General features: G+C 44.3%; 3 protein-coding genes across 3 annotated transcripts; 2 read left to right on the forward strand and 1 right to left on the reverse strand.

Moving 5' to 3' along the window:
• Nucleotides 1–1,985: 1,985 nt before the first annotated feature.
• LOC310705398 (vitelline membrane outer layer protein 1-like) lies at nt 1,986–6,279 on the forward strand (the record flags this gene model as incomplete). The annotated part of the gene is made up of 3 exons (XM_083500098.1): nt 1,986–2,156; nt 3,903–4,006; nt 5,191–6,279. 3 exons carry the CDS (start codon nt 1,986–1,988, stop codon nt 5,483–5,485), a joined length of 570 nt encoding a protein of 189 aa, XP_083356224.1. The 3' UTR covers nt 5,486–6,279.
• A 3,891-nt stretch (nt 6,280–10,170) lies between these two features.
• LOC310705506 (vitelline membrane outer layer protein 1-like) lies at nt 10,171–12,753 on the reverse strand (the record flags this gene model as incomplete). Its single annotated transcript, XM_083500112.1, is given in 4 exon segments — nt 10,171–10,530; nt 11,501–11,595; nt 12,543–12,737; nt 12,739–12,753. Coding segments are annotated over 4 exon segments (600 nt in total). The 3' UTR covers nt 10,171–10,235.
• Nucleotides 12,754–16,682: 3,929 nt separating this feature from the next.
• LOC310705366 (vitelline membrane outer layer protein 1-like) lies at nt 16,683–20,048 on the forward strand. Its single transcript, XM_083500061.1, has 3 exons — nt 16,683–16,856; nt 18,767–18,870; nt 19,598–20,048. The coding sequence occupies exons 1-3, from the start codon at nt 16,686–16,688 to the stop codon at nt 19,890–19,892; spliced, it is 570 nt and encodes a 189-aa protein (XP_083356187.1). The 5' UTR covers nt 16,683–16,685; the 3' UTR covers nt 19,893–20,048.
• The last annotated feature ends 5,968 nt before the right edge of the window (nt 20,049–26,016 follow it).

Raw genomic sequence — 26,016 nt, forward strand, 5'->3', positions numbered from 1 at the left:
TGGTACCTTGGGTTACAGACGCTTCAGGTTACAGATGCTTCAGGTTACAGACTCCGCTAACCCAGAAATAGTACCTCGGGTTAAGAACTTTGCTTCAGGATGAGAACAGAAATCGTGCGGTGGCACAGTGGCAGCAGGAGGCCCCATTAGCTAAAGTGGTACCTCAGGTTAAGAACAGTTTCAGGTTAAGAACGGACCTCCAGAACGAATTGAGTTCTTAACCCGAGGTACCACTGTAAATGCTTCCAGGCAGGGCAACTAGGTCAGGCACTGGTTGTAAGGCCCAGTGACTCAGAAAGACCTGTTACTGGTCTGACCCAACTGTGCCACCTTACTGTCCTCTCAGAATCATGCCCCATTCCCTGCCACCACTTAGAAATATAAGAATAGTATGTTGGATCAGGCGATTGGCCTATCTAGTCCAGCATTTGCTTCTCACAGTGGCCAACCAGATACCTGTGGGAAACAAGGGAGCAGAACATGAGCTTTCCAGCAACTGGTATTTGGAAACATGGCTGCCTCCAGCTGTTGGAAGAAATTTAGTGAGATGGAGGTGATGGTGTGGAAGAAATTCTACATGCTATTAGGCTTCCAATTCTTATACCAAGAAGCTCTTATACCAAGAATCCCAGCTTTCCCATAAAGCTCGCATGGCCAGCTTGAGCAAATTACAACTGCTCATCCTAACCTACCCTACTGAACTGAGTGGGACTTACTTCTGAGTAGACATGTAGACAGTATAAGGCACAATTTACAATAAAGGAATAAACACTCCACATGTTCCCTACAAAACCACCAGCTGCTGAACCATTGCAATTAAATAATTTAAAGTGATTGGTTATTTCTCCCTTCAAAATTAAAGGGAAGAGTAAATACAAAGTGCTTCGTACATCAGATTCACAATTTCCCTTCATTTGGTGCAAGTATTTTGTTTTCAGTATAAACAGGACTCCATTTTTGTAGCTGATTGTATGCAGCAATGCCCTCTTTGTGTACTCACATTGTGTAAACATTTCTGTTGTTTGTTAGATCCCAGCTTTAGGCACGTGCATGCATGCAAACAGACACACACACACACACACACCTACACATACAAACACAACACACCTAAGCATCAGGGAGAAAGTGGGGAGCATCTCCCGACATTGCGCAGGCCCGTGTGGCCTACTGGAAGACTGCACTAGCCTGCGTGGTGTTGGGAGATGCGTGTGACATCACAAAACCTGCAGTGTCTCCTGACACTGAGGGGGCCAGGCACCCTTCAAGCAAAGAAACCTCAGCCCCCTAGAGTCAGTGAGCCTGCTGTGCAGCCACATTGCAGGCAGCAGATTCCAAAGGCACACTGGCCAGCAACAGTCTTTGTAGTCGTACAGCAGCTTAGTCAGTCAGGGCCATGGCAGTGGTGATGGTACAGGGTGGCCCTGAGAGCAGCAGATGGGGTGTGGGTTGGGGTGGCACATGATTCACATGACTCACCCTAACCCTCACCATCTTCCATCTAATAATTGTAGGTCAATATGGTTCACGAGGGGATGCGGGTGGCACTGTGGGTTAAACCACAGAGCCTAGGACTTGCTGATCAGAAGGTTGGCGGTTCGAATCCCCGTGACGGGGTGAGTTCCCGTTGCTCGGTCCCTGCCCCTGCCAACCTAGCAGTTTGAAAGCACATCAAAGTGCAAGTAGATAAATAGGTACCGCTCCGGCGGGAAGGTAAATGGCATTTCCGTGCACTGCTCTGGTTCGCCAGAAGCGGCTTAGTCATGCTGGCCGCATGACCCGGAAGCTGTACGCCAGCTCCCCTTAACGCCGTAGTTGCTATTGACACGTATTGCACATTCAATGCAAATAAACCTACTAGTGGTCTTCCTTTACCTTTTACAAGTTTGGAAAATATTTCCTTGTCTCAGGATATGACCTGGCTCAGACCTCTGGGCTATAAATTCCCAAGGCTGCTTTCCTTCAGCTAGCTTCAGAGCAGAGATACCATGGATCTCACTGCCTCACCTGCGTTCTTCTTGATCCTCTGCTGCTGCCTTGGGTCTGTGGAAGCCCGAGACTTTAATTCTGTCCTTTCTGTGACAAATGGAGGACCTTGGGGTACCTGGGGGCTAATCCAGTTTTGCCCTCAGGGATATGCTTTTGGTTTCTCACTGAAGGTAAGGTTTCCTCCAGGGTTGCTGTCACCATTGGCTCACTTTGAAGTTTCTTTCTTTCTTTCTGAACACCTTCTGAAGATGGGGAAACAATAGGGAACTGATGGACTCTTAAGTCTATTAGTCCAGAGGACTAATATGGGCAATAAGGGCCTCTTATTGCCCTAATATGGGCAATAAGAGGTTGAGTAGCCAGATGGTAATTTGGGCCACCAAGTGAAATATATTAGCAACTTATGCAGCAGTGCTATTTTTCTAGAAAAAGAGGTGTCTTGTTCTCTTAGAATGGCAATAGTGGCCACTTGAGAGCTGCCGGAACTGAGTTCTGGCGAGTTCTGGCTGGGAAAAAAAGCCCTGGTATGCGTGCAGATTATTTGGTGGTGGGGCAGTGCACCCTGTTTCACTGCTTGAGGCAAAAGGGGAAGATCCACTTCGTCCAACTGCTGCTGTCACTACCACCATGACTTAACTACTCCAGCCGACACCACCTGCTCTGCTTCCACTGTGCTCCCAGCCATTGGGCTATGGGGGCAAGATTATGCCAATTTGGGGTGAGATCTTGCCCCAAATGTATGTGGTCTTGCTCAAAATCAGTGCCAATGGTGCTTCTCTGCCAATAGTGGAGACAGCAAGGGATGTGGGGACCCTTGGGCATGCTACATTGGTGGTTTCTGGCACCTGAAGCAGCAGCCTCACCCTGCATAATGACTGGGCCGGCTCTGTTTGGTGGGACTGCTTACATGTAGGATGTTTTCCAACATATCTCCAGATATGTTGGACTCCATCTCCCATCAACTCCAGCCAGCAAGACAAATGATCTGGAATGATGGGTGTTATCATCCAAAACATCTGAGAGGGATCAAAGTTGGGAAGCCTGCAGTATTGGAAGTGATTGCCAGTCTTTAAAAAAAAATCACTCAAGGTTTATAATTACGGCTGAATGCAGTGTGTCTCATCACTCACCCACAAAGAATTGGATTGTGCAATTCAAAAATAAACAACAAAAATACATACACTCACACTCATACAAAACAATTGTTTTGCAGCAATGTCATGTTTTGGTTTGCATGGTACGCTTATCTTTTAGATCTACTAGCATGATTCTCGTCCAAGGTGAAGGAGATCCCGATTGAATTCCCTGGCAAGCAGTGAAAAAGCTGTAAAGAAGAGCACAGGACCTTTAACTAATTTTGGCTGTGGGGGAAAGGCAGTGCTTGGAATGAACTAATTTGGTTTAACGAAGCTGATTGAGTTAATGCAAAAATCTGCACATGAAAGTGATCCCCATAATTGCCAGGAGAACGAAACATGAATTAAACTATTTACATCCCAGTGTGTGTTTTTTAAATGTCTTCAAAGTGTTTTATACTTCAGGACAGCAGCTTGCAACATTCTGAATGCTTATTTTTTTTTCTTTTCTGACGATCATTTCAAGGAATGAGTTTCACATGGGCTGTATGGCTGGTGTGATACCTCAGTTGGTTGGGCATGAGACTCTTAATCTTAGGGTTGTGGGTTAAAGCACCATGTTGGGCAAATAATTGCTGCATCGCAGGGGGTTGGACTAGATGACCCTTGTGTCTTAAGAGACCTAAGAGAATGGATAATTCTAGCTGAAAACTTTGCATCCATGTCACGTTAATTGAACTTAGATCTCATTGAATTCATGATTTACTTTTGACTTTGATTTTTGCAATCCTTGGTTTATCCTCAGATTTAACCCAGTCTCTTCGTCTCTCTTCCCACTAGGTAGAGCCACACCAAGGTAGTGGTTTCAGGGAGGATGATACAGCCCTAAATGGAATTCGCCTGCACTGCACTGACAGTTCAGTAATTGAGTCTGCAACTGGACCGTGAGCATCTCTCTGGATTTCATTTCTTTTTGGTTGCAATTTTTGGGAAGGTGTTGGTGGGAGGGGCTGAACTGAAATTTGTTATGCTAGGTTAGACCAGCACAAAGAAACCATAGGGTTCACCTTGCTTTTTCTGACCTCTCAAAGGGCACCAACTCTAGCTTTTTGCTGGCTTCCAACTCAACTTTGCAGGACCCCAAAATTGATAGCAGGCCTGGTTTTAGAGGTTGGCACTGTTCGTCACTTGCCAACCCCTGTATCCCACCTTGAGCTTCCTTTCTTAGTTGCAACTCTTGCTCTCTTTACAAGTTCACTGAATCTCTTTGAGCGAGGGACAGGAGGAAGGACAGGGAGCAGCAGCTTCTGGTTATCTTGCCCTCTCCCTCTTGGTCTGCCATAGGTGTTGGACTCAGAGAAGCAGCTAAGTGAGAGGGCAGTGATGGGAATTAAGGAGGCAAACATTTTACCCAAGACTAAACCTGGATCTGTCTCTGCCTCATGGAAGCCAAGAAACAAATAGAGATAAATGGAAACTCCAAGTCTGTTCAAGAGAACAAGGATTTTATTCAGAAAACACCATATTCCAGTCGGGAGAGATCAGATATTTGTTTATTTAATATTTACAATCCCCAACATTTCAAAAAGTTGTATGCAGTATACAGTCTAAAACGCAAAACAATATATCCTTAAAACATAAAACAAACCTAAAACCAAAAACCAATAAAAGAGGAAGGCACTATGCCTCAGAAGAGTTCTCTAGCTCAAAAGAATTTGAGCCCCAATAAATGGATAATTGTGTGCTTTTTGAGACTCTCTCCTCTTTTACAGTAAACAAATAATTGTTCTGGACCATTTCAGGCCCAGAAGATCTTAGGCTGTGTTGAGCAATACTTATTGGAAATGATACATTAAAGTGACAATTAACTGTTTCACAGACTCAGACAGCAACAATACCTGCTTCTGGGTTCCTGGAGAATTGCTTCTGCCCTCACCAGGAGCAGGGAGTGTTGGGGCAGAAAGGAGGGGCAGAGGCAATTGCTTTGTGATACTTTGGATGCAACAATGCAGAGCCCTTGAGACATTGGGGGCATCCTCTCGGAATATTCACATGGAGCTGATCCATTTAGATGTAAGCAGAAGGCTCCCCATGTTTTAATAATTAACACCAGTGTCTTCTCTGACAGGTGGGGAACCTGGACAGGGATTCAGTATTGCCCTCAAAGCAATCTGATCTCTTACTCTCTGAGAGTGGAAGAAAACCAGGGTAATGGTGACGATACGGCTGCCAACAACATCCAGTTCACCTGTCAAGACGGAACTGGGCTGATGGGCCAGGGACATGACTGGGGTAGTTTTGGCCCATGGAGCAATCGCTGCTCCTCTGGTTATATCTGTGGGATCCAGACAAAGGTGGAGTCTCACCAAGGCGATGGCGATGACACAGCACTTAATGATGTGAAGTTCTTCTGCTGTGATTGAACCCAATGTACCTCCGCCCCTTACGGCATATCTCTGGTACTATTCGGTATTTGTGAAGGTTAACAACAATTAAATATTGTCTTCAGAATTGTGTGTGATTCTTTTGAACAGAATTCTGCACCTATCACTTCTGGATGAGAAGCAATGAAAAAGATTAAAGAAGGGGCACAACTATGCAGGTGTTGATTAACAAACAAAGACACAGTGTGCCGAATCACAGTCTGAATCCTTTCTGTTGGCCCCGAGACTTGACTCAAAAAGAGGCCACAGACATAACTGGTTATCCTCCAAATCAAGAGCCAAAACCTGGGTCAATAAAAATGCTTTTGCCTAGCACCAAGAGGGCTTCCTTAGCCCCACATTGACATTTTGGGGTTTCTTTTTTTTGGCCTAGAACTGAGCTTGTTTTTTTGTGGGAGGGGAAAGCAGTGTCATGGCTCTGCCAAGGCTTCGGGAAAGCTATTCCTCCCCTGGTTGCAACAAGAGCAGAGGAAACAGGGTAGAGTCCTTTTTAAATGAGTTTTAGTCCATCCTAATAGCGAGAGACAAAAGAAAGCAACAAGCCTCAATATGGCATTACTCCAAACTGGGCTCCTCCTTCCACCTCCCTTACTGTGGCCACTCGTGGTCAAATGTCTCTGATTCCATTGTTCCTGCACTTTTAACAAACATCGTGTTCTGGGAGAAGGGGGATCAGAAATACTCTCCAGTGACAGCATGTCATCTGGCTGCCCTGCTACAGTCGTCCCCCCTTCTTCTAACACTGCCCAACTCTTTTGTTTGTCTGAGCTGTGATTTCCCTCAAAATCCCCAAAGCCCTGCTGTAATTCAGTGCTGCCTCCCCCTTCTCCTGACTCTGCAGGAGAAAGGTGCGTGTCTGATCTCCACCACTCCTCCCTCTTGCCCTCTTGAGTCCAATCCCTGACAAGCAGGGAATCACAATGCCTCTGTTTCAGATTTGAAAATGACCTGTTAGAGGATGCTTTTAAAGATGGCTTAGAAATGTCAGCTGGCAGAATGCAGCCGCCTGCTGGGAGCCAAGATGTTGGCACACGTAATATCAGTGCTGTATTTGCTGTGTTGGCATGCCCTCCAACATTCCTCAGATGAAAATAGAGACATTTTTTTCTACATCAGTGTGCCCCCCTCTCCCGATGGAATACGGGGAAAGAGCAGGGATGGCTGAGCTGCCCAAACGGCTGTTACCAAGAGGTGTATGTCACAATACCGTACTGGCAAATGTCTTGGTTATATGATATATGGTAAAACAACATGGTAAAATCACCCAGCTTTGGGTGTCAGAAGAGGCTTCTGCACCAGCAGCAATTTCTGCGCCAGCAACATAGTCTCTATGGTCAGCAGCTATGACCCCTGCGCACCTGCGTGAGCCAGGCACACTTAGGCCTGTTGGCTAATTGCAGATTAGTTGCACTGCAGAAGGCATGCTGGGGAGCCCACGCATTCAAGAAACGCAAAATAACTTTTGCTAGGTTTTAATAGCAAAAACAAAAACTCCTTTTACACTAAATTAAGATATAAAAATAAGCATGACCCATCCACTAGGGTACTGGGAGAGCTCCATACTGCTCTTTATATACCATACCCAACAGCTTAATTACCAAAACTTAACAGCACCTGCTATACTGCTTCACAGCTGTAAAACTAGGTCACGTGATTTGCTCTGGCCTTAAAAGAAATACACATCTTGTGAAACAATAAGGAACCCTCAAGTTTAAAGAGATCATTCAACAAGGCCGCTCCTGCCACTACCATCACCCTGATCAGATGCGTTGAGCGGTACCAACTGGTGGAGCTGAGAAGTGGAGCAGCAACAACAACAGCTGGTGCCCAACCCCCTCTCCTTCCTGCAGGTCCCAGTGCATCACTGTGAGGGGTTGAGCCATCTCCTTCCCACACACTCACCCTTCCCCACTCCCTTTCCCTGGTTGTAGAATTTGGGACTCTGCACAAGGCTGGATTAAGCTTTAGGCAAGAAAAGGGGGGCACCACAGAAATTTTTCATTGCTATGGACCATATATTGCAGCCGAGGGCAAAAGGCTCCCACAATAAATGGAAGAATTACAGGGATATATACTACCACAATAGCAGTAAATAATAATAAACAATAATAAAATAGTTATAATACAACAAAATTAGACTCTGGTAACTGGTAAAATGCCACTCGTTCCACCGAGGCTCACATGTTTATATTTTGAATGAGATATGTATGGGGGCACTCAAATCTTTTAAGTGTTTAGGGCAGAGCTTTCCAAACTTTTCATGTGGGTGACAAACTTTTGAGACATGCATCGTTTCACAACACAATAATTCAGTTTTACTAGCAAACTAGCCCCTTTCCAGCCCTGGGAGGAGCGCGGGGAGCATTTGCGTGACACACCTACTGTTATGCGTCCAGGTTCCTGGCTTGATAGCACAGTAAGCGTTGTTAATTAAAAAGGAGGAAATATTGCAAAAACAAACAGATAGCTCCGGACGCCTGTAACATAGCCTCTGGCATCATCAATCAAGATGACCCTTCTGAAGTCTGTTTCTGGGTTTTACAGAAGATATTGAATCTTTGGACCTTGCATCGTTTGTTTTGTTTCCTGTGTAATAGCCTGCCCCTTAGGAGAGATTGGGTCAGCTCTAACCTCTTCCCGGTTGACAGACTACTTCCTTCTCTGTTCCTGCCTGATTGACTTTGGCTGGGTTCCAGCACTCTCGCAATCGTCCCCTTATCAACCGGCATTCCAAGGCGCACAGGAGATAGTTCTTCCTCCTGCATGAGAGTTAACCCTCTCTGTTCCTGGCTGCTTTCCTCAGCTGGCTGCAAATCTTCACTGGGAGCTGGCTCGTTCCTGACACCTACACACTGCGGCTGACAAACAAACGCATCACAACACAAAATTTGGAAAGCTCTTGTTTAGGGCTTCTAAAGGTCTTAATCTGCTCTGACCCTGCATGACATAATGAAAAGCTGTGATGGCTTAAGGGTTTTTGTGGTGGTCTCGGCATTTTCAGGGCAGTTGGTGTCAGGGAATTGGAGACAGAGAAGGGGGAGAGAATGGGGACTTACAGAGATAAGCCTCCATTAATTAGCAGCTGTTCTTCCTCGGACGAGGAAGGTGAAGAAGAGCTGTCAGGAGGCAATGAATCTGAGAGGGGAGAGCCACTTCCGGGGCCCAGCCATTCTCGTAACAGAGGAAGGAAGGGGGTTGGGCTCAGAAAGTGGATATGCTGGGGGAAACCGAAAGCTTTTTCAGTCGAGGCAACTGACGCACCATGATGGAGGCTGACTTTTCAGAGGTCTTGTAAATAGCGTCAAGAAACCAACAAATCTTGTAAATATGGCTGTATTCCCGGACTCTTATCTCTGCTAGCACTCACCAATCATTCCTGACAGTTGGAGACTGTGCATTGGTGACCTATTCATTTCTAGACCCCATTTAAAGAGCAGGACATTGGTTTAAAGCTTAGTAGGTTTGGGACCAGGTTACCTGAAGGACTGCCTGTAGCCATTTGAATGTGTCTAGCCCTAGAGATAGGTTTCTCCCATTGAGATATATTGCATCCATGGGCCCATGCCTGTGGGATTCTCTCACTAGGCACCTAACTAGTGGCCCTAGACAAATTATTTATAATCCGGGGGGAGGGGGAGAATTATACAGTGTCAGCTAAATTCTACATATCTTGAAAGAATGTATGGCGAATTGTATTGAATAGACTTGTCTTTGATTTGTATTTCTTTTCTTTTTTCAAAATACCATATATAATAATGTAATGTTGTCAAGCAAATTTAATAAAATAAATAAACAAACAAAAAACAAAACAAAAAGCAAAACAAAAAATGGCCTCCTAAGACTATTGCCAGGCAATAAAATCTAAGACATAAGAGAAGTCAAAACCTCATAGAAGGCTCATGAGGCTCTTTAAGGGAAGCACTCTTTTTGCATTTAGAAATGGAAAACAAATGAATCAGTAAATGTCATTCATTGAGGCCCGTTTCAGGACAAAATGGCTTCAAATAAACAAATAAAATCTGCCCATGAGTACTGAAAACTGATCCAGCTTCCCCTTAGTTTTTATTGTTAGAGGGTATGCTACAATAGTTTCATAATCTGTATTATATTATACACAATATTCACATGCAAGCAGGAAGTATCTTCTGCAGACAATTTGTGTGTTCCTCCATCATTTATTGTCTCTGTGGCTTGCTCATCCAAACGCCAATCTGTGACTTTACTCACTGGCTAAAAATGCTGAAAATTGGAAGCAGGCTTATTTCTCACTAAGTAGTTGGACAGAATAGTGCCTCCACTTCCCCCCTCATATCTTGTCTTCTGGAGATGCTAGATATGCTAGATCGGAATCCGGACTAGCTAATGGTCCAGAAAGGAAGTCAGTATGGCAATTGTATCAGATCTTCCCACTTAGCCATGATGCTCACACCATGACCTTTGGCCAGTCACTCCCTCTCAGCCTAACTTACCTCACAGGGTTGTTGTGAGGATAAAATGGGAGGAGAGAAAAATGTCTGTGCCCCCTTGAGGTACATGGAGGAAAGCTTAGAATTGGAGATATTGTGTGTGTGTGTGTGTGTGTGTGTGTGTGTGTTTCATTGCTTCCCACCCAGAAGTGATAGGTGCAAAATTAAGTAATTAAAATGAAAAGAATCACACACTACTTTCATGCCAATATTTAATTGTGGTTAACATTCACGACTGCTGAAAAGCAGCAGAGATACTTGGTTCAGCCACTGCAAAAGAACTTCACATCACTGAGTGCTGTGTCGTCGCCCTTGCCTTGGGGAGACTCCACCCTTGTCTGAATGCCATCAATGAATCCGGAGTAGCAGCGACTGCTCCATGGACCAAAATTACCCCAGGCAAGTCCGTGGCCCATCAGCCCAGTACCATCTTGGCAGGTGAACTGGATGTTGTTGGCTGCAGTATCGTCACCTTTGCCCTGAGGTTTTTCCACCCTCAGAGAGAAAGAGACTAGATTGCCACGGGGGCAATACTGAATCCCTGTCCAGGATCCCCACCTGCCAAAGAAGACACTGACCGTTAATTAGAAATGGGACAGGAATCTGCTTGCTCCAAAAGGGATCAGGCCATTACTAGCATTACAGGAGGATGCTCATAGTGTCTCAAAGGCTTTGCATCGTATTCAGAAAGTACCTGCTGCTCCTTCCTTCCCCTCTTACCCTCCACTCCTGGTGAAGGCAGAGAAACCCATGATCACAGAATCAGGTATTATCAGTGTGTGAGTCTATGAAACTGTTAAATTACACATTGATATCTGCAATAAATATTGCTTGACACAACCTAAGATCTTCTGGGTCTGAGATGACCCAGAATAATTATCTGTTTCCTGGAAAAGAGGTGGGAAACCTTAAATGGGGAGAAGTATCAGTTTATTGGGGCTCAACTTGTTTTGAGCCAGGTAGTTCTTCTGAGGAAGCAGAACCCTCAGAGGATAATGATAATAATAATATTTTTTTTATTTTATTTATATCCTGCCCTCCCCAGCAGAAGCCGGACTCAGGGCGGCTAACAACAATAAAACAGTACAAAAGTACAGCACAAACAACACTCTAAAATCATTCATTATAAAATTAATTAATGTTAATAGGATGTTAATAGGACATCAGAAGATGTAATATGGGGCATTACTTTGGCTGTCTACTTTTTCAAGAAGAATCAGAAACCAGCAACTAGGGGCTGGGCCAGAGAGAGCAGTTAGTCAAATTCAGGGATCTCCTATGAACAGGATCTTGGAGCAGTATGGAATAGTGGGTAAGCGATACTATCTTAGGAAGAGAGGTGGTAGACACTTGACGTTGGTTGCCACTGCTCAACAACCCCCCAAAAGAGAACTGGGTAGCCATGTTGACTTGCCCTCCTATCAGGTGCTGATCTAACCCAGCCTAACAAATTTTGGTTCAGCCCCTTCAACCATTATCTTCCAAAGAAATGAACCAAAGCGGAGAAGAAAGCAAGAAAGCCACTCACGGTCCAACTGAAGACTCAATAACTGAACCATCCGTGCAGTGCAGGCGGATTCCGTTGAGGGCTGTATCATCACCACGGCCTTGAACTGGCTCTACCTAGAGGGAAAAGAGATGCAGAGAGTGTGATAAATTTGAACTGCTGAACTACTGACATTAATCTAGTATATATTTTGGGAAATGGTTTTTCCATGTGTATGCTCTCTATGAGTATAGCCACCTCTTGAGATATTGTCACTAAACCTGGTTCCTGAGGTGAGGGTCTTTGTGGAATTTTGGGTACCAGGCGCCATTTTGAATCTAAATGGCAGACCAAAACATGACTTGGCAATACCGCATTACATTTTTTCTGTGTTCCAAAATTTTAATAATTTCCATTCCATTCCATTCCATTCCATTGAGTTAAAATAACTCCTTATATAACAGCTACAATCTTGTGATTTCAATTAGTGTTGATATAATAGGTAATTTATAAAGTTTCAAGTGAGGAACTTTAGCTGTAATCCTTATTCTTTCCTGTCTGTGACAATTTTTCCCCATGATGCTTTCCCATCCATATATGGTGTTGTATCCTTTATTCCTGCAACTGTTGGTTGTTCCTGTCATGTCTCGGGAGAAGCTGTTATCTTACAGTTTCCAAAACTGACTGCATCGCTTTGTCCCGTGATTCAGCTTCCAATAAACAAGCCGTCTTTGCTGTTTTTCCAGCCTTGGAAGAACAGTCTGAATCCAGACTGCAGATAGTTAATCCAAAAACTTCTATTCTTGCAGCTGGCAGACTCCTTTCCTCTCTGCCGCTTATTTATGGCCATTTATCCTTATCTCCTTAACACATTCCTTTGTGAATAATCGAGGTTGGGAACATTTGATAGCAATTCTGGCCATTTGGCCTAGCATCTCCTTAGTTAAGAGTCCATCCCTGTCCTCTTGCTTCCCCACATTTCTTGTTGAGTTAAAAAACTGTGTTCTGGGGAGTGTTCAGAAAAAAAAAACAAAGGAAGGAGAGAGAGATCTGATTGTGAAAGCAGCCCAACAGCAAACCTTACCTTCAGTGAGAAGCCATGAGCATATCCCCGTGGACAAAATTGGATAGTTCCCCAAGTGCCCCATGGTCCTCCATTTGGCACTGTGAGGATAGAGTTATAGTTCTTTTCTTCTGCATGGGCAAGGCAGCTGAAGAGGATCAAGAAGAGCATAGTAGTGATGGTGAAGTCCATGGAAAGCAATCTATTCTGAATCAAGGTAGAAAGAGTCCATCGAAGCATAACAGCCTTGAGAATTTATAGCCCAGAGACTTGGGCTGGGTCACATCTGGAAAATATCTCAGAAATAATAAAGAACAAGGCGGCACCACCTGTAGATAGATTTGCATGAAATACCTATTGTGTGTCAATATTGGCTACAGAGTTAAGGAAATAGTTTGATTCTGATAAGCTTCTCAGAGTAGCAGGGTATTTGAGTTGGAACCTCTTCAAGCCAAAATAAACCTGCAAAAAGGAAACTATTCTGTCTTGATGACGTCCTGCAACTCGCTTGGGTACTATATCCATTCCCTTAGAACAGCTACAATGAGAATTCAGGACAGAGGAACTGTCACTAAATGCTGAAGTTAGGAGGTGTGAACGTTCAGTGGAGACAACCAGGAGTGGCACCATATTCAGTCACTTAGATGGTGGCAGACTGAATGGCCAGCCAGCCAACGGATCATGGGGCCACTGTTGTTGCTGGCCAGTGTGCCTTCTCAGTCTGCTGCTTGCAAAGTGGCAGTGCAGGTCTCCTTCAGGTCCTTCCACCCCATAATTACATTGAGAAATCAGGTAGGGGAGCAGTAGGATGTCCAAGGCTAGCAACCTTTCTTAACTTCTTACATGCTTATATAGTGCAGCCATTTCGAGCCATTGTATATAAACACTTACATAAAGTGGTGACAAAGGCATTCTTCAGGGCGCCCTCACCCACAATGTCAGGAAGGACCTGACAGAAACCTGTGCTGCCATTTTGCAGGCAGCAGATTGAGAAGGCACACTGGCCTACTCTTTCCCCCTTCTTTATAATATGTGTGTTATTCCCCACAAAAACAACAACAACAACAACAACAATGAAATCTAAAGGTCACTGAGTGGTGCAGCAGAAGCATCAGGGATCTCATGCACTGCTTACCATTCCCGGTGTAGATCATCCACCAAGGCCATTTCAGTCTGTTTGCGGGACTGAAAACCAGTATAATTCAGGAATCCCTGGAGTTGAGTCTTCACTTCTTGCTTGAATACCTTCTCCCAAAGGGATATATTGAAGACTGGCCCTTCATCAGCCATGGCAGCAGTTCTAGCAGTAGCAGAACAAATGGCATGAAAATGGTCAATTCTGGAGTCAGTTTGGGTGTACCATGGATTCTGTAAAAAGAGCATCTACTTTCTCTCCTCCACACCCTTCCCTCTGGTTGCCAGGAGCAGCAGAGCAGATGTCATTAGATGTGTCGTGCCAGCTGAATTTACAGGTTTCTGCTTGGTGTGCTAGCAGAGATCCCGCTGAAGCACAAAGGATCGGGGAACCAGGGAGCAGAACATGAACACAAGAGCATGCTCCTCTTCCGTGGTTTCCAGCAACTGGTATTTGGAAACATGGCTGCTTCCAGCTGTGGATCAAATTTAGTGAGATGGAGGTGAAGGTGTGGAAGCAATTTTGCTTTATCTGAAAAAAGAAAACCAGACTTCTTCTACTTCTTCTTTTAAACATTTTATTGGTTTTTACAAATACCATGTACAAATAAACACAAATTAGTAAAAACATATCTGTATGAGGAGATTCTCCGAATCTCGAGACTTCCCCCCATCCCATCCATGGAGTCTTATTTTAAGCATTTACAACTGCATATTCATCCGCCATGAATCCTAAAGACTAACTGACATAAAACAACTTTTACAGTGGATAGTACTAGTTTAATATTTGAACAACATCCTCAACAGGAGAGAGGGAGAAATATTATCAATTTCTGGTAAGATTAAAGTATTGCACCATTTTCAGCTGTTGTGAAATATATTTGCAGAACTTCCTTCCCCATTGAAGGGGAAAAATAATCTTATCAGCAGGATTGCTAAATATTTTTATTACTTTTTGAGTTTTGTAAGCTATAGTGACTTTTCATTTTGGAGCAAGCCTCTTAAAATGGGAAACCATGAGCATGATCAGGCAAATAGGGTAAAGTTAAAAGGTAAAGGGACCCCTGACCATTAGGTCCAGTAGTGGCCGACTCTGGGGTTGCAGCGCTCATCTCACTTTATTGGCCAATGGAGCCGGCGTACAGCTTCCGGGTCATGAGGCCAGCATGACTAAGCCGCTTTTGGCGAACCAGAGCAGCGCATGGAAACGTCGTTTACCTTCCCACCGGAGCGGGACCTATTTATCTACTTGCACTTTGACGTGCTTTCAAACTGCTAGGTTGGCAGGAGCAGGGACTGAGCAACGCTCGCTCACCCCGTCACGGGGATTAGAACCACCGACCTCCTGATCAGCAAGTCCTAGGCTCTGTGGTTTTTAACCCACAGCGCCACCTGTGTCCCTTGATCAGGCACATAGGTAAAGGTAAAGGTACCCCTGCCCGTACGGGCCAGTCTTGACAGACTCTAGGGTTGTGTGCCCATCTCACGCAAGAGGCCGGGGGCCAGCGCTGTCCGCAGACACTTCCGGGTCACGTGGCCAGTGTGACAAGCTGCATCTGGCGAGCCAGCGCAGCACACGGAAACGCCGTTTACCTTCCCGCCAGTAAGCGGTCCCTATTTATCTACTTGCACCCGGGGGTGCTTTCAAACTGCTAGGTTGGCAGGCGCTGGGACCGAGCAACGGGAGCGCACCCCGCCGCGGGGATTCAAACCGCCGACCTTTCGATCGGCAAGCCCTAGGCGCTGAGGCTTTTACCCACAGTGCCACCCGCGTCCCGATGATCAGGCACATACCAGAGAGTAAATGCTATCAAACTCAGTGGGACCTACTTCTGAGTAGGCATGAAGACAGTATAAGGCACAATTTAAAATAAAGGAATAAACACTCCACATATTCCCTACATAACCACTAGCTGCCGAACCATTGCAATTAAATAATTTAAATAATTTGCCCTTCAAAGTGATAGGGAAGGGTAAATACAAAGTGTTTGTATGTCAGCTTCACCATTTTCCTTCGTTTGGTGTAGGCATTTTATTTTCAGTATAAAACAGGACTCTGTTTTCATAGCTGATTGCATGCAGCAATGCCTTCTTTGTGTACTTACATTGTGTAAACATCTCTGTTGTTCACTAGATCCTAGCTTTAGGCAGGTGTGTGTGTGCAAACACACACACACATCCCTACACATACAAACACATCAGGGAGAAGCTGGGGAATGAAGGGTTGCGTGACGTCATGTGCGTCTCTCGACACTGCACAGGCCAGTGCACCTAGTGGAAGGCTGCACTGGCCTGCGTGGTGTTGGGAGATGCGTGTGACACCACAAAACCTGCGGTGTCTCCTGAAAAAAAATATTGAGAGGGCCAAAGAAACCTCAGCCCCCTAGAATCAGTGAGCCTGATGTGCAGACATACTGCGGGCAGCAGATTCTGAAGGCACACTGGGCCAGGAACAGTCTATGTGGTCATATGGCTGCTTAGTCCATCAGGGTCATGGCAGTGGAGATGGAACAGGGCGGCTCTAAGAGCAGCAGATGGGGTGGTGGCCGTGTGAGATTCACCATCCCTCACCATCTGCCATCGAAGAAGTGTAGGTCAGTATGGTTCACGACAGGGCCAGGCCCAGCAGTCACTACTTGAGGTTCACCCATCGTGTACTCAGCTTTTAGTGACAGTTTCTTCCTCCTTTCACTTATTATAGCCGTCCTAAGGAATAATAATGCCCAAGTGAGCAACACAATGTCACCAAGAGGTCATTTTCTTCTGGTTTACTTTGCCTCAGACCAGTTCCAGCCAAAAAACCCCCTTCCAGCTCCAAGAGGTTTAGCAGAATCAAACTGCTTCCTTAATGCCGTAGTCACTACTGACACGTAATGCACATTCAATGCAAATACACCTACTGGTGGTCTTCTTTTACCTTTTGCAAGTTTCGAAAGTATTTCCTTGTCTCAGGGTATGATCCGGCTCAGACCTCTGGGCTATAAATTCCCAAGGCTGCTTTCCTTCAGCTAGCTTCAGAGCAGAGATACCATGGATCTCACTGCCTCACCTGCGTTCTTCTTGATCCTCTGCTGCTGCCTTGGGTCTGTGGAAGCCCGAAACTTTAATTCTATCCTTTCTGTGACAAATGGAGGACCTTGGGGTAGCTGGGGGGTAATCCAGTTTTGCCCTCAGGGATACGCTCATGGCTTCTCACTGAAGGTAAGGTTTCCTCCAGGGCTGCTGTCACTTTGAAGTTCCTCCCTCCCTTTCTTTCTGAACACCTTCTGAAGATGGGGAAACAATAGAGAACTGATGGACTCTTAAGTTTTTTAGTCCTCTGCTTTATCTAAATTATGGACAATAAAAGGTTGAGTAGCCAGATGGTAATTTGGGCCACCGAGTGAAATATATTAGCAACTTATGCAGTGGTGCTATTTTCCTAGAAAAAGAGGTGTCTTGTTCTCTTAGAATGGCAATAGTGCCCACTTGAGAGCTGCCGGAACTGAGTTCTGGCGAGTTCTGGCTGAAAAAAAAAGCCCTGGTATGCGGGCAGATTATTTGGTGGTGGGGCAGTGCACCCTGTTTCACTGCTTGAGGCAAAAGGGGAAGATCCACTTTGCCCTACTGCTGCCGCCACTACCTCAACCACCTACCTTGCCCAAAATCAGTGCCAGTGGTGGAGGTGCTTCTCTGCTGACGGTGGAGGCGGCCAGGCAGATGGGGCACCCATGGGCATGCCACCTGGGGGGGCTTCTGGTGCCCGAAGCAGCAGCCTCACCCTGCCTAATGAGTGGACTGACTCTGGTTGGTGGGACTGCTTACATGTAGGATATATAGGACATCTCCAGATAAGTTGGACTCCAGTTCCCATCAACCCCAGCCAGCATGACAAATGGTCTGGGATGATGGGTGTTATCATCTAAAAGATCTGAGAGGGATCAAAGTTGGGAAGTCTGCAGTATAGGAAGTGATTGCCAGACTCTATTTTTATTAATCACTCAAGGTTGATAATTATGGCTGAATGCACTGTGTTCCATCACCCACCCACAAAGAATGGCTGGTGTGATAGCTCAGTGGGTTGGGCATGAGACTCTTAATCTCAGGGTCATGGGTTCAAGCCCTATGTTGGGCAAATTCCTGCATCGTATGGACTAGATGACCCTTGTTTTCCCTTCCAATTCTGATTCTTTAAAAAAACTATGAACGGAACACAGTAATCAGGTTTTACTTGGTGTAGAATTCTTGAAATTAACACACATGAGTCATGTTATTACTATCAACGGGACTGCTCTGTACAAATTTTAATGGAATACTACCCTTATTTTAAGCCTACGCCCTCCCTCTTAGTCATCTGCCCAGGGAAAGAGCTTTATCTCTATTGCTGCATGGTTAGAAAGGGGCTGCATTCCTATCTCAGGCATGGAAAATCTACCCTGGCCATGGTAATAGTATCCAGGTGAGGCTGCAGACTTAAGGGCATGCATAATTCCAGCTGAAAACTGTTGCATCCATGCCAAGTTAATTGAACTTCGATCTTATTGAACTCATGATTTTGTCAGGCTTTCGGGAATCGGATCCCTCCCCTGGTGGCAGTAAATAAGCAGATCAAACGAAAGGCGCGTTCTTACCAGATAAGTTCTTTAATAATCACAGTGAGAAGCAAAGTGCTGTATATCCCTCTAAATATTGGCGTTGCTCCCAGTAAAGGTTCACCCCCTCTGTCCCCATTAATCTACGCCACTCCTACGTTGAGTAATCTGAGCTTGTTGCTGTTGCACTTTCCTTTTTATCACTTTCCAAGCCTTTCTAGTCTTAGGCGAAGTGAGGTCAGGAATGCTGTCCAAGGACACTGAATCTGCCAGCTGTCTCTTTCCTGGTGTTTCCTATTCTGGCTGTTCCTCACCCAGTATTTCCAAGCTTTTCCCCTCTGGGCTATGCCCCTCTGCAAACCACTGTTCTAAATCAATACTGCCCTCCTGCCCTTGGGGGCGGACAGATAAATGGGGGGGGGGGGGCTCCCACCATTCCTCCTCAGTCCAGTCCCTGACAGATTTACTTTGACTTTGATTTTTGCAGTCCTTGGTTTATCTTCAGATTTATCTCAGTCTCTTTGTCTCTTCTCCCACCAGGTAGAGCCAAACCAAGGTGGTGGTGTCAAGGATGATGATACAGCCCTAAATGGAATTCGCCTGCACTGCACTGACAGTTCAGTAATTGAGTCTGCAACTGGACCGTGAGCATCTCTCTTGATTTCCTTTCCTTTTGGTTGCAATTTTTGGGAAGGTGTTGGTGGGAGGTGCTGAACTGAAATTTGCTATGCTAGGTTAGACCAGCACGAAGAAACCATAGGGTTCACCTTGCTTTTTCTGACCTCTCAAAGGGAACCAACTCTAGCCTTTTGCTGGCTTCCAACTCAACTTTGCAGGACCCCAAAAAATTGATAGCAGGCCTGGTTTTAGAGGTTGGCACTGTTAGGACTTGCCAATCCCTGTATCCCATAGGTGACCCAGTATGGACACCTTGAGCTTACTTTCTTAGCTGCAACTCTTGCTGTCTTTACAAGTTCACTGAATCTCTTTGAGCAAGGGACAGGAGGAAGGACAGGGAGCAGCAGCCTCTGGTTATCTTGCCCTCTCCCTCTTGGTTTGCCATAGATGTTGGCCTCAGAGAAGGAGCTAAGTGAGAAGGCAGTGATGAGACTTAAGGAGGCAAACATCTCAGGCCCAGATGATCTTAGGTTGTGTTAAGCAATAATGATACATTAAAGTGATAATTAGGGAGTGTTGGGGCAGAAAGGAGGGGCAGAGGCAGCTGCTTTGTGAAATTTTGGGCACAACAATACAGAGCCCTTGAGACTTTGGGTGCATCCTCTTGGAATATTCACATGGACCTGATCTGTTTAGGTGTGAGCAGAAGGCTTCCCATGTGTGACTAATTAACACCAGTGTCTTCTTTGGCAGGTGGGGAACCTGGACAGGGATTCACTATTGCCCCCAAAGCAATCTGATCTCTTTCTCTCTGAGAGTGGAAGCACCCCGGGGCAAAGGTGATGATACGGCTGCCAACAACATCCAGTTCACTTGTCAAGATGGAACTGGGCTGATGGGCCAGGGACTTACCTGGGGTAATTTTGGCGCATGGAGCAATCGCTGCTCCTCTGGTTATATCTGTGGGATCCAGACAAAGGTGGAGGGTCTCCAAGGCAAGGACGATGATACAACACTTAATGATGTGAAGTTCTTCTGCTGTGACTGAACTCTATGTGCCTGCGCCCTTTACAGCGTATCTCTGCTACTTTTCGGTATTTGTGAAGGTTAACAACAATTAAACATTGTCCTGAGAATTGTGTGTGATTCTTTTGAACAGAATTCTGCACCTATCACTTCTGGATGAGAAGCAATGAAAAATATTAAAGAACTGTTCTTAACCTGAAGCACCACTTTAGCTAATGGTGCCTCCTGCTGCTGCTGCGCCCCCGGAGCATGATTTCTGTTCTTATCCTGAAGCAAAGTTCCTAACCTGAGGTACTATTTCTGGGTTAGTAGAGTCTGTAACCTGAAGCGTTGTAGCCTGAAGCATATGTAACCTGAGGTACCAATGTATTGATTGATATTATCCTTCCTAACTCACACTAGCAAATTTCTTCATATAGCAGAGTACTGTACATTCCCATATCACACAGCAGAAAGTTGGCTGCAGACTCGTTAGAATCTCTTAAAATAATAAGCAATTCAATCTGGCTTGCCCAGATTGGGATATGTTCCTGGTAAGACCCCTTTAATCCCCCCTAAAAGAATAAAGACACAACAGTCTTATTCATAAGTAACAAAAAGAAGTTTACTCATGATCGGACAGAGCACTGTGTGATTCCTGAAGGAAGACTTTAGGCTTAAAGTTACAGATACATAGAAATAGGTTTACCCCATATGGGAGATAACCCAGGGACTGCTGGCTGAGAGCCAGCAGTGCAGTCCAGGTGAAGCAGGAAGCAGGCAGGACGAAAAAGAAGGGAGGTGGCTACATGACTTGGCGTTTTACCAGGTCTGGAAAGGTCATGCCCACCTACTGGTCATATGCAAAGGAAAGGATGCTCCAGCCAGGTGTAACAGGATGTTTAAACTGGCCGGACCAACATTCCCTTGCATGTCCACTCTAGCCAAACAGGTAATGTTGTACTTGACTGCTCCAGTGGATTACATCCCCCTCCACCCCGCATTGGAATATGGGGAAAGAGCAGGGCTGGCGGAGTTGCCCAAACGGCTGTTACCAAGAGGTGTATGTCACAATACTGTACTGGTAAATGTCTTGGTTATATGCAGCAGCCTTTTATGATATATGGTAAAACCACATGGTAAAATCAACCAGCCTTGAGTGTCAGAAGAGGCTCCCACACCAGAAGTTTCAAGGCAGCCCTTCTGCACCAGTAACATAGTCTCTATGGTCAGTGGCTATGACCTCTGTTCACCTGCGTGAGCCCGGCACCCTTAGGCCGCTCCTGCTACTACCATCACCCAGGTCGGATGCATTGAGCGGTACCAACTGGTGGAGCTGAGAAGTGGAGCAGCAACAACAACAGCTGGTGCCCAACCCCCTCTCCTCCCTGCAGGTTCCAGTGCATCACTGTGAGGGGTTGAGCCATCTCCTTCCACACACTCGCCCTTCCCCACTCCCTTTCCCTGCTTGTAGAATTTGGGACTCTGCACAAGGCTGGATTAAGCTTTAGGCAAAATAAACACACACTTATCAAGAGAAGGGGGGCACCACAGAAATTTTCCTTTGCCAGATTTACCATGGACCATATATTGCAGCTGAGGGGAAAAGGCTCCCACAATAAATGGAAGAATTACAGGCATATATACTACCACAAGAGCAGTAAATAACAGTAAACTAGTAATAATAGAGATTAATGATATACATCAATAGAACAAAATTAGATTCTGGTAATTGGTAAAATGCTACTCGGTCCACCAAGGAAGCATTTGCATGACACACCTACACACTGCAGCTGACAAACTAATGCATCATGACACAAAGTTTGGAAAGCTCTCGTTTAGGGCTTCTAACGGTCTTAATCCGGCCCTGACCCTGCATGACATGATGAAAAGCGGTGATGGCTTAAGGGTTTTTGTGGTGGTCCCGGTATTTTCTGGGCAGACTATGCATAATAATAATAATAATAATAATAATAATAATAATAATAATAATTTATACCCCGCCCATCTGGCTGGGTTTCCCCAGCCACTCTGGGCAGCTTCCAACAAAATACTAAAATACAATAACCTATTAAACATTAAAAGCTTCCCTAAACAGGGCTGCCTTCAGATGTCTTCTAAAAGTTTGGTAGTTATTTTTCTCTGGTGGGAGGGCGTACCACAGGGTGGGTGGTGGGACATCTGGTGGGAGGGCGTACCACAGGGCGGGTGGTGGGACATCTGGTGGGAGGGCGTACCACAGGGCGGGTGTCACTACCAAGAAGGCCCTCTGCCTGGTTCCCTGTAACTTGTCTTCTTGCAGCGAGGGAACTGCCAGAAGGCCCTTGGCACTGGACCTTAGTGTCCAGGCAGAATGATAGAGGCAGAGACGCTCCTTCAGGTATACTGGACCAAGGCCATTTAGGGCTTTAAAGGTCAGCACCAACACTTTGAATTGTGCTTGGAAACATACTGGAAGCCAATGTAGGTCTTTCATTGGTTACCTATTCATTTCTAGACCCCATTTAAAGAGCAGGGCATTAGGTTTAAAGCTCTAGTAGGTTTGGGACCAGGTTATCTGAAGGATTGCCTGTAGCCATTTGAATGTGTCTAGCCCTAGAGATAGGTTTCTCCCATTGAGATATATTGTATCTGTGGGCCCATGCCTGTGGGATTCTCTCATTAGGCACTGAACTAGCGGCCCTAGATAACTTGGGGGTGGGGTGGGGTGGGGAATTATACAGTGAGTCAGTCCCGGACTAGCAACCTTTCTTAACTTCTTACATGCTTATATAATGCAGCCATTTCGAGCCATTGTATATAAACACTTACATAAAGTGGTGACACAGGCATTCTTCAGGGTGCCCTCACCCACAATGCCTCACTCTGAAGAAGGACCTGAAGGAGACCTGCACTGCCGCTTTGCAGGCAGCAGATTGAGAAGGCACACTGGCCAGCAACAACAATGGCCCCATGATCCGCTGGCTGGCTGGCCATTCAGTCAACAACCATCCAAGTGACTGAAGATGGGGCCACTCCTGGCTGTCTCCACTGAACATTCACACCTCCTTTTTAAAAAAATATAATTTTTATTAACAGGCCAATCAAATCACATTAATTCCAAATCACATTAGTTCCAAATTACACAGCCAGATTTTTAAAATTTTGTTGGGGGTACCCATACTTCAAGCTCCGAAAGGGATCCAAACTTCACTCTTGCTGCTGCTTTAATTAAACAGTTCTATCCAGTTCTGTCCAGATAGTCTCTTTGTTATTTTCCTCATCTTCTTGTTGTTATCATATATTCCTTTCTTTGTGATCTCTGATAATCTTCACAAGTGGGTTGAAAACAAACATATCCTGTGTGGGTTTTGCACTCTCCAAGAGTCATATCACATAAAGGACAGATGCCATTTCCACACCTCCGTAAAGAACATTCCCACAGTCTGTCCGCTGATTTCCACAGGCTTGCCAATCTATATCTCAGGGGGCCCTGCCAGGTCAAGATCACATTCTGATAACCATACATTCACATTCCGATGACCCTGGTCCTCCTCCCCCTCGTCCTCCTATGGGCAAGCCTGTCTTAACGAAACTCCATTTATAACAACGTCATAAAACTTTCTTTCCATTCCCTGATGTTTCCACCAGTCCTCTCTTTGATCAGTAATTCATTTCCACACAGTTCTTAACTCCTGCTTGTGATTAGTAATTTGCAACGATTCTTCTCTCTGGAGGGGACGGTTATTAGTACTCACATAAGACAAAAAAAAAAAAAAAAGTTTTTTCCTCCCCCCCTTTCCGTTTCACTCCAACATACCAATCTTTTAATGATGATTCTTCACTTGATTTATTTGTCCAGCCCGTCGCTCCGCTCACAGAGATCCCATTAATCAGCAGTCTTTACTCCCGATCTTCACATGATGTATGTGCATTAGCTTCTTTCCAATTATATATTTCCAATTATATATTTCGAGCTAATGCGAGCCAGTGCACGATTAGAGACAGCGTCAGGGAGAGCCGACCTCACCCAAGGGCTTCGTGCCAAGTGTCCTCACCCCCTTCTTTCAAATCCGGGGGTGAATTATGGACACAGCTGGCAAGGCAGTCCCCCCCATTCCCTTGGGGGGGGCAAGGGAGGCTGCATACTCCCATATCAGCCTCTTAATTACCATAAATACGCATGCCAACCAAATATGTTATCATGTCCCTCCAAATCTAATAAATCAGTATTTTCTAACTTAACCCAATCCCGAATTCAAGTAATGCGGCTTGCCTCATAATACAATTTTAAATCTGGAAGAGAGAAATCTCCTCTGTCCTTAACACCTGTTAATATTTTATATTTTATTCTCGGCTTCTTTCCTTTCCAGATAAATTTGGATATATCTTTTTGCCACTTCTTAAAGAAAACTGCATCACTTATTACCGGTGTTGTTTGTATTTGGAAAACATTCATTTTGATTGCTGCAATTCTTCCTAATAAGGAAAGATTTGTCCCCCCTCCATATTTCTTGATTCCTTTTTACCTCATTCCAGCATTTTTCATAATTGTCTTTATAGATATTAATATTCCTGGTTGTGAGACAAATTCCCAAATATTTAACTTTTTAATGAGTTTCTATTCCTATGATTTGAGACAATTCTTTTTTATCTGCTTCTTTTAAATTTTTAACTAATAATTTGGTCTTGTTTTTATTTAATTTAAATCCTGCTACTTGGCCAGACTCCTGATTTTTTTCTATAACTTTTGGGAGAGAGTCTTTAGGTTCTTCTACCATAATTACAAGATATTCTGCATAGGCTTTTAATATATATGATTTTTTGCTTATTTTAATTCCTTTAATATTTTCATCTGCTCTGATATTTCTAGCAAGTACCCCCAACACTAATATAAATAATAAAGGTGATAATGGACATCCTTGTCTTGTGTCTTTTTGAATTTTGCATTCCTCTGTTATCACCTAATTTACAATTAATTTTGCTTTTTGGTCTGAATATATGGCTTGAATTCCTTTCCTAAATTTATCTCCAAATTTCATTTCTTGAAAATTTTCCCCATGAATTCCCAAGAGACATTGTCGAAGGATTTTTCCGCATCTATGAACATTAGTGCTGCTTCCTTTTCATTTCTCAATTCCAGGTATTCTATGATGTCAATAATATTCCTAATATTATCCTTCATTTGTCTTCCTGGAAGGAATCCGGCCTGATCTTGATGTATATAATCTTTCAGTACTAATTTCATCCTATAGGCCATTATGTTAGCAAATAGTTTATAATCATTATTTAATAATGAAATCAGTCTATAATTATTAACTGCTAACACATCAGCCTCTTGTTTTGGAGTTAAAGTTATATATGCCTCTTTCTATGTCTCTGGGGCTTTCCCTGAAGTTAAAATTTCATTCATTATCTCCTGTAATGGTTTCAACAATTGATTGTTCAATTTCTTATATTATTTTGCTTTTAATCCGTCTGGTCCTGTCGATTCCTCTATTTTTGCTAAGTTGATTGCATCTAGTATTTCCTGTATTGTTATGTTGGCATTTAAAATTGTTAATTTCTCTTCTGCTATCCTTGGCAGAGTACTACCCTTCAGGTATCGATCTATATCTTTACTTTTTTCTCTTCCTTTTCTATATAGTTCTGTAAAATATTTAATAAAAGCCTTCCTAATTAGGGGTTGTCTATAATTTTGTCATTTAATTTTATTTTCTTTATAAATTTTTTTGCTCATTTTTGTTTAACTGCCATGCTAATAATTTCCCTGGTTTGTTTGCATACTCAAAATATTTCTAGTTACAGATAGGTAGCCGTGTTGGTCTGCCATAGTCAAAATAAAAAAATTCCTTCCAGTAGCACCTTAAAGACCAACTAAGTTAGTTCTTGGTATGAGCTTTCGTGTGCATGCACACTTCTTCAGATACCAATCTGAAGAAGTGTGCATGCACACGAAAGCTCATACCAAGAACTAACTTAGTTGGTCTTTAAGGTGCTACTGGAAGGAATTTTTTTATTTTCAAAATATTTCTGTTTCATTCTTTTTATCTTCCACTCTATTTCTTGGTTAATAATCATTGAATATTGTGTTTGTAACAATTTTATTGCTTGTTTTATGGACTCTTTATTTGGTCTGTTTATTAGCTATCTTTCATTTTTCATTAATGCCTCTAAAATCTCCCTTT

Source organism: Podarcis liolepis (genome assembly GCF_965112155.1).
Source record: "Podarcis liolepis genome assembly, chromosome: 4".
Classification (NCBI taxonomy): Eukaryota; Metazoa; Chordata; class Lepidosauria; order Squamata; family Lacertidae; genus Podarcis; species Podarcis liolepis.